At 36.7% G+C, this 9,518-nt stretch overlaps 2 protein-coding genes across 2 annotated transcripts; both read right to left on the bottom strand.

Annotated features, from left to right (window-relative positions):
* Window positions 1–4,194: 4,194 nt before the first annotated feature.
* LOC101352089 (olfactory receptor 5D14) lies at window positions 4,195–5,228 on the bottom strand. Its single transcript, XM_012559889.1, is given in 2 exon segments — window positions 4,195–4,599; window positions 4,602–5,228. Coding segments are annotated over 2 exon segments (1,032 nt in total).
* A 2,550-nt stretch (window positions 5,229–7,778) lies between these two features.
* LOC101351834 (olfactory receptor 5D13-like) lies at window positions 7,779–8,721 on the bottom strand. Its single transcript, XM_012559888.1, is given in 2 exon segments — window positions 7,779–8,454; window positions 8,456–8,721. Coding segments are annotated over 2 exon segments (942 nt in total).
* Between the last annotated feature and the right edge of the window lie 797 nt (window positions 8,722–9,518).

Below are 9,518 nucleotides of genomic sequence, written 5' to 3'. Positions count from 1 at the left end.
ATTGAGAGCAAACCCAAAGGATAGTTGGTCACATTTTCCTTCATTAATAGTGTTCCACATTGTAAAACTAGTTGTTTGTTCTACAAAACTAGGATAATAACTATAGCATAACCTCTAAACAAATATGAGAATACACAAGGGGAAAAGTATTGCCTAAGACAAGCCTGCTTTCCTAATAAATACAACCGAAGAAATTTGTATTTCAGGAAAATTGGCGCTACTATGTATTCTAAGCTATAATGAAAGCAGTACTAACAGCTAATAAGCAAGAACAGCAGCTCTGGAGTAGTACAGCACTGCTCACAGCTGTGCATTCCAGCTGCTACACATGAAAGCAATGATTGGGGCCTCAGAATGAATGTGGGGTAAGAATAACTTACAGGAGTTTGAGTCTCTTGAAAAGTACCACTGCAATGTATTATTTCATATTGCAAAGGCATTACTCACTGTTCAGAATCAAGAAAATCAGTCCTGGAAGTTTGCAGAGCAACAACTCAAAGCTGAGCAAGGATACAGTAATGCCTGGAAGCAATGCATCCGGGAAAAAATTGCAACTATGAATCAATGAAAACTGGTGTTGTTAGGTGCCATCGAGTCAGTTCTAACTCATAGTGACTGTATATTCAACACAACTAAACACGGTCCAATTCTGTACCATCCTCACAATGGTTGTTATGCTTGAGACCGTTGTTGCAGCCACTGTGTCAATCCATCTCATTGAGAGTCTTCCTCTTTTTTGCTGATCCTCTACTTTACCAAGCATGATGTCCTTCTCCAGGGACTGGTCCCTTCTGATAACATGTCCAAAGTATGTGAGATGTAGTCTTCTTGTACTTCTTCCGAGACAAATTTGTTCATTCTTTTGGCAGTCCATGGTGTATTCTATATTCTTCTCCAACACCACAATTCAATGGCATCAATTCTACTTTGGTCTTCCTTATTCATTGTCCAGCTTTCGCTTGTATATGAGGTGATTGAAAACACCATGGCTTGGGTCAGGTGCACCTTAGTCTTCAAGGTCACATCTTTGCTTTTTTAACACTTTAAAGAGGTCTTTTGCAGCAGATTTTCCCAATGCAATGCATCCTTTTATTTCTTGACTGCTGATTCCATGCGTGTTGATTGTGGATCAACATGAAAACCTCCACAACTTCAATCTTTTCTCCGTTTTTCATGATGTTGCTTATTGGTCCAGTTGTGAGGATTTCTATTTCCTTTATGTTGAGGTGTAATCCATGCTGAAGGCTGAGGTCTTTGATCTTCATCAGTAAGTGCTTTAAATCCTCTTGACTTTCAGCAAGCAAGGTTGTATGATCTGCATAAAGCAGGTGGTAATGAGTATTCCTTCAATCCTGATGCCCCATTCTTCTTCATATAGTCCAGCTTCTCGGATAATTTGCTCAGCCTACAGATTGAATAAATATGGTGAAAGAATGCAATCCTGACATGCACCTTTCTTGACCTTAAACCATGAAGTATCCCCTCGTTCTGTTTGAATGACTGCCTCTGGATCTATGTGAGGTTCCTTATGAGCACAATTAAGTGTTCTGGAATTCCCATTCTTCACAATGTTATCCATAATTTTTTATGATCTACACAGTTAAATACCTTTGCATAGTTAATAAAACACAGGTAAACATCTTTCTGGTATTCTCTGCTTTCAGTCAGGATCCACCTGACATAAGCAATGATATCCCTCATTTTACGTACTCTTCTGAATCTGGCTTGAATTTCTGGCAGTTCCCTGTTGAAGTACTGCTGCAACCACTTTCGAATGATCATCAGCAAAATTTTACTTGTATGTGATATTAATGATATTGTTTGATAATTTCCACATTCAGTTGGATCACCTTTTTTTTGAATAAGCATAAATATGGATCTTTTCCAGTTGGTTGGCCGGGTAACTGTCTTCCAAATTTCCTGGCATAGACGAGTGAGCACTTCCAGCTCTGTATCTGTTTGCTGAAACATTTCAGTTGGTGTTTTGTCAATTCCTGGAGCCTTGTTTTTCAACAATGCCCTCAGTGCACCTTCGACCTCTTTCTTCAGTATCATCAGTTCTTCATCATATTCTATCTCCTGAAATGGTTGAACGTGACCAATTCTTTCTGGTACAGTGACTCTGTGTATTCCTTCCATCATCTTTTGATGCTTCCTGTGTCGTTTAAGATTTTCCCAGCAGAATGCTTCAGTATTACAACATGAGGCTTGAATATTTTTCTTCAGGTCTTTCAGCTTGAGAAATGTTGAGTGTGTTCTTCGCTTTTGGTTTTCTATCTCTAGGTCTTTGCACATTTTATTATAATAATTTACTTGGTCTTCTTTAGTCACCCTTTGAAATCTTCTGTTTAGTACTTTCATTTCATCATTTCTTCTGTTTACTTTAGCTACTTGATGTTCAAAAGCAAGCTTCAGAGTCTCTTCTGACATTCATTTTGGTCTTCTCTTTCTTTCTTGTCTTTTTAACGACCTCTTGTTTTCTTCATGTATGAATTTTGGATGTCATTCCACAATTCGTCTGGTCTTCAGTCATTACATCTCACGAGAACAAAGTAACCAGGAAATACAGTAAGGAGGCTTATCTCACAGAAATAAAGGCAGAAAAGTAACAAGTTTAGAAAATTCACACATTCAGGATGTATTACCTAATAAAATGCTCAATATACATAATAATAAGGCTCCAACTCTGGTTTCCTTAGTTTCACATATTTCAAAAGGCACTCATCTTGAGGCTAAATGCAGTAAAACCCAGATACCATCTTACCAAAGAACTCCATAGGCTTACAAAGTAGGTAGTCAACCATATATTCCACAGAGCATGAAAGGGATTTATGCAGTCCTAAAATATATAATGTAGAAGTAAAAATGTTTGTGTGTACTCCCCAGAAGATCTCGAGGTTAAATTGCATTAAGAAAATGAACTTTCAGAATAAATCCTTCTTTGAGATCTTGCTCTGTCTCTTACTATTGATGTTGTGTGCTGTCAAGTTGATTCTGACTCTTAGTGACCCTATAGAATATAGTAGAACTACCCCATAAGGCTTCCTAGTGTTGTAGAAAAGAACTTGAATGCTGCTTAAAGTTAAAACAGAGAGGTTTATTAAGGGTTTAAAACAGTTGCAACTGGAGAACTTGAAAATGGAACCAGGTAGTCCTGGGGCAGTTTCTTTATACAAGTAATCTTATGGGGTAAAAAGAAGAATCAAACCATAGGGAGGGCAATTACAGGAAAATCAATGAATATTGTAATAATCATACTCTGATTGGTTACTGATTATTAATAGCATAGTTAGTGATTACAAATATAGTTTCACAGGATGCTTAGATCATGGTCACAGGATGCTTACATGTATTTTCTTTATCTATCTTGCAAAAATATGTTGGCAACAGCACTCTTCCTGAGTACATATATTTTGAGGGGTGCAGATGGTCACCCAGTTAAGACCCTCGGGGCATATGGTTTCACATCCTGGTTTTGACCACAGAGGAAAAGCATGTTTTCCTCAAAAAACACAGCTGTTAGTCTAGAAATCCAGATTAAAATTAGATAGCATAGTCAGCATATTATGTCTCTGTCTCATGGACTGCAATGAAAGTTGTCTTTTCCTGAGACGCTAGGCTGTAATCTTTATGGGAGTAGATTGTTATGTCTCTTCTCTCACAGAGCCACCAGTGGGTTCCAACCCCTGACCTTTGGTTAGGGCTGAGTGCTTAACCATTGGGCAATATAATATTGGGCGATTTATTTAACCTCTCTGAGTTTTTGTTTCCTCATATATGAAACAGGATATTAATAGTACTCTAAGTCATGTAATTACTTTGGATCTTAAACGTGATGAAGTTTGTCAAAATTTAACTCAGCATCCTGTCATATAGAAAGCATCAAAGAAATATGTTATTAGTAATAGTATCATGTTATTATTATTTATATTTATTGTAATTTGCAGTATTTGTTTTAGTTTGTTTATAGAAAATTTGAAGAAGAAGATGTTGCATGGATCAAAATCCTGTGGCATTCACCCAAGAATTAAACATCTTTGGCATCCTTAAGGGGTTTGAACTTATCAATTCACAATATATTAACACGACAATCATTAATAAACATCTCATACAGATACATGCTATAGGTTTTAGAAGCATTTTAGGCTCTGGCCCAGTTGCTCATTGGTATTGAAACTATCCTTTGAGATTGGGTCACTGAAATAGGAATTTTGTGTCTATTAATTTCTGGAAGGCATCCTTTACATCTTTGTTCCTCAGGCTGTAGATGAGGGGGTTCAGCCTGGGGTTGCCCACTGTGTAGAATACAGAGGCCACTTTGACTATTTGCTGAGAGTTTTTGGAATTAGGCACACAGTAGAGGGACAGGATGGTCCCCTGAAAGATGGTGATGGCGGTCAGGTGGGAGGCACAGGTGAAGGCTTTGTGGCGTCCACTGGCAGATTAGATTTTTAGTACAGTTACAAAAATAAAACCATATGAAGTGAGGATGATTAGTAGTGTACTCACCTCATTGAAGGTGACAAACCCAAAAAGCAAAAGGTGAGGAATGCGTATATCAAAGCTAGAGACAGCTATGAAAGCAGTGTACTCACAAAAAAGTGGTTGATTACCTTGTGACCAGAAAAGTCTAGAAGGAGAGCATAGCAAAGGAGCACCAAGGCACCAAACATCCCCCACAGATATGAGCCAGCCACCAGCAGGGTACAGAGCCTTTGTGACATGGCCACTGTATAAAACAGAAGATTGCAGATGGCCACAAAGCAGTCATAGGCCATCACTGGCAGCAGGAAGAACTCAGTCACCACTGCAGTGCAAGACAGGAAATACTGGAGCATGCAGCTAAAGTAGAAGATGTTTTTATCTGCCATGACCAAGTTTTCAAGCAGCTTCGGAGTAACGATACAGGAGTAACAAAAATCAACAAAGGAAAGGTGACTAAGGAAAAAGTACATAGGGGTGTGAAATTTGGGGTTAATCTTGATGATTACTATCATCCCAAGATTCCCTACCACAGTGATAATGTACATGATCAGAAACACAAGGAAGAGAGGAATCTGAAGTTCTGGATAATCTGTGAAACCTAAGAGGGCAAAGGTCATTTCCACACTCAGGTTTCTTTCAGCCATCACTACACTTGCTTTGAAGGGAAAGGGCTGGAACGAGAGAGTTGTTCCTGTTAAAAGACAAGATTTATGTGGGTGAATGACAAATACGTTATGATTCATTACAGTAGATAAAAGAAAGTGGGAAGAAACAGTTATTGGAACTCATTTTCTCCATGAAGACCATGCCTCATCCAAATAACTGCTATGTGTATACCAAACCAAGCTGATATCTAAAACACTTATGCATTTCAATTGCCCTTTTGGATATTGGAATATAGGTTTCCATATAAATACTTATAATATTGAGTGTAAAGGAGCTATATTTACACATAACTTAGCTTTTTCCTTGCATGCACACATTAGATAGTAGCATAGAATGCACATAACAGATACTGAGCAAATTTTTGCACACAGACAGTACATAAGCTAGTGAGATTCTGTGGAAAAAAATGTAAAATGTTTGTGTCAGAGAACAAAATATACTGCTGCTGTATTTTGCCTATATACTCAAATCAATGAAAATATTTAAAGGAATACACTTGTATTCCAGGAAGAAAATAAAATACTAGAGAACCTAGGAAGAAAGCAGAGCAATTTCATTAGCACTTTTTATTCTATGAAGGCTAGTACTTTTGGTGAATAGCTTAGTTGCCCAGTAGTTGAGGCTAAGGAGGACAATGACTTCCTTTTGACCTGAGTGGAGTGCCCACTTTATTAGGGTTTATGGCTTAACTTATTACTTAAGGCTCAGCTTCTACTACAACCCGGTCATTACATATACATGAGGAACCCTGGTAGAGTAGAGATGGCACAGTGGTTAAGAGTTCGGCAGCTAACCAAAAGGTTGGCAGTTCAAATCCATCAGCCGCTTCTTGGAAACCCTATAGAAGAGTTCTACTCTGTCCTATGGGGTCTCTATGAGTCCAAATCAACTGAATGGGAAGGGATTCGGTTTTGGTTTGGGTGGAGTAGTGGTTAAAGTGCTCAACTGTTAACCGAAATGTCAGCGATTCAAACCCCCCAGTGCTCCTTGGGAGAAAGATGTGGTAGTCGGCTTCCATAAAGATTTACAGCCTTGGAAACCATATGGGGCAGCTACTCTGTCCTATAGGGTCGCTATGAGTCAGAAACGACTCGATGGCAGCAGATAAATAAATAAATAAATATATACATATACGTTAAAGACAACCATTTCCTCCTAAGTTAAAATATTTGATTTCATTTCTCTTGGGTAAATAAATACTTAGGAAAGAAATTGCTGGTTTGTATATAAAGTATCTGTGTAAGTTCATAAGATATTTCTAAACCGTTTTTCAGATACATTTTACTTGTTACATTTCCATCTGAAGTATATGAATATTCCACCTCCTTTATGCTCACAGGAATATTTGACATTTCCATCCTTTTAAGCCATTCTAATGGATATATAGTGGTATATCATTATGGTTTTAATATGTATTTCAATGATGACTAATTATGTCGAGTATCTTTTCAAGTGTTTATTGGCTGTTTGTATATCTTCTTGTGTCAAGTGTCTGCTCAAATACTTTGTCCATTTATAAGTGGGTTTTTGTCTTCTATTTTGAGTTATAAGTATTCCTTATACATTCTACATGTACCCTTTCTCAAGCACATGTATTGCAGATATTTTCTCACAGTTTGTGGCTGACATTTTGTTTTCTTAGCGGTGTCTTTCAAAGAGCAGATATTTTTAGTGTTGATAAGATTCATTTTATCAACATTTTTACTTATTCTTTTTGTTCCATGTAAATGTTCCTACCTCACGTTTTCAAGAATTATATTTCTGCTATTTTTTTATTTTGGTTAAGTTTTAGCTTTTATCTTTAGATCTGCCATCTATTTATTTTTATTCAAGTTAGCATTTGTGTACAGCATTAGGTGAGATCTAGGGCTAAGTTTTCCATAGGAATATCTCATTGTTCCAACATTATTTTTCTGAAAAAGTAACATTTCTCCATTGAAATTTAAATGGCCAACTATGTGTGAGTCTATTTTTGGACTCTCTGTTCTATTCCATTGACCTATAAGTAACCCTTCACTTTGTTATCAGTCTCACTCTCGATTACTCAAATACTTTCTTTAGAAAAAAATGATAAAATGAATACTAGACAGGCAAAACAATACTTTATTCAATTGTATTTCCTACTTAGCAGGCCATATTTTCTTTTATTTATGAAAATGAACTCTGCTATCCAATATAATAACTATCAAAAGGTTGGCTGGTATACAAGATACAGTAAGCTGAAGCATTTGTTAAAGCCACCTCTAGAGGACAGAATTCCTGATTACAATTCTAGGGGAACATCCTGAATTTGTGCAAATTTGGTGACCTGAGAATTCGATTTACTTTGGTAGTGCGTACAAAATTACACCATAAATGGTAAAATATTTTTTTAAAAATTCACTGTATTGCTACAAATTGTCTGAGAATTTTATTTTATTTTAATTTTTGGTTTATATATGTCATAGAGCTATTTCTCTAAACATTGATGTATGGAAACAACAATCATCATAAAATTGTATGCTACTATAGATGTATTAACTCATAGGCTACTGGGTAAAATACTCTGAATAATACATTATACCACAAGAGTTGAACAACGTTTAACATAATAAATCAAATTATTTTTTGAAAATAAAATACTGAATCTAACAATATCGTGTTGATTGAAAAAGAAGTTTTGTGTTAACTAATTTTCTGCATGTGTTCTTCACATCCTTCTTCCTAAGGCTGTAGATCAGGGGATTCACCATGGGAATCACCACTGTATAAAACACAGAAGTCACTTTAACTATGAGCCAGGAAGTTTTGGGGTTAGGGATACAGAAGAGGAAAAGGATGGTCCCATGGAAGATGGTGATGGCAGTCAGGCGGGAGGCACAGGTGGAGAAGATTTTATGGCGCCCACTTGCAGAGGGCATCTTCACGACAGCGATGAAAATGAATATATAGGAAGTAAAGATGATCATCAGGCTGCTGGCCTCATTGAATATGGCAATTATAAAACACAGCATCTGAGTGATGTAGGGGTCTGAGCAGGAAACAGAAATAATTACAGAGTGGTCACAGACAAAATTATTTATAATGCTAGACTCACAATAGGATAAGTACATGAGTGTCAGACAGCACACTCTACCCCATGTGTAGGACCCAGCCACCAGCAGAACACAAAGCTTCTGAGACATAGTAGTGGCATAGAGCAAGGGGTTACAAACTGCTATAAAATGGTCATAGGCCATCGCTGCTAACATGACTGTTTCTGTCACTCCAAATATGCAAGCAAAACAAAATTGCATGATGCAACCAGAGAAAGCGATAGTTGTCTTCCACAATCAAGTTCTCCAACAGTTTGGGTGTAACTACAGTGGAATAACAGAAATCCACAAAAGACAAGCGACTGAGGAAAAAGTACATGATGGTGTGGAGTTTTGAATTGATCCTGATGATTATTATCATGCCTAGATTACCCACCGCAGTGACCATGTAGATGGACAAGAAAATCAGGAAGAGAGGAACTTGGAGTTCTGGGTATTCTGAAAAACCTAAGAGAATAAATGTGGGTATGATACTTTGATTTCCTTCAGATAACATGATTCCTGTGGGAGAAAAACCAAAAGTTATTCCTGAAAAGTAGAATTGACTAGAGATAAGCAGAGAGAGAAAGGAGGCTTCATGTGGTTCTGTGGCGAGAAATTTGAAACAGTGAGTCTCCAAGTGTGGTCCCCAAATGAGCAGCATCATCATCATCTGGGAAACTGTTATGAATGCAAATTCTCCAGCCCCACTGCCCTCCTCCTAAATAAAAACTCTAGGTTGTGGCTCATAATTTGGGGTGTAATCACGCTTCCAGGTGATTTTGTTCCATTTTAAAGTGTGAAAAACAGTGGTGTCAAAAATATATGGTTATCATTCTATTATTTAAATGCCAGTCCTTGTTAGTACTATTAACAGAAAACTAACATAAATTTAGGGCATACAATTATAGAAACCAGAATCAAGGGTGATATAAAAAAAGCACAAAGAATCTTTATAAATTTTAGAGTTATTTGTTTTTAAATTTTCCACCTTTTTCTTGACATAGTATAGAATTAAATAATGATAGAATTTTTGAGTTGAAATATACCTTAAAATGTATCTAGCCCAACTTTCCACTTCACGTTTGAGATTTCTACACATAATCTTATCCATGAGATGTTCATGTAGCATACATCAATCAAAACCTCCATAAATGGTACACTGCCTCCTGGAATATTTTATGAGGTTTTTATTGATTGTTTTGCTTAACTTTTATTATTAATTAAATTTAATTAATTGAAATTTTATAAACAGTAAAAATTAACTGGTCATTTCTTCTTATATACATGTATACATGTGATATACATACATAT

Source organism: Trichechus manatus, unplaced genomic scaffold (assembly GCF_000243295.1).
Source record: "Trichechus manatus latirostris isolate Lorelei unplaced genomic scaffold, TriManLat1.0 scaffold00362, whole genome shotgun sequence".
Taxonomy (NCBI): Eukaryota; Metazoa; Chordata; class Mammalia; order Sirenia; family Trichechidae; genus Trichechus; species Trichechus manatus.
This window is presented reverse-complemented; position numbering and strand designations above follow the sequence as displayed.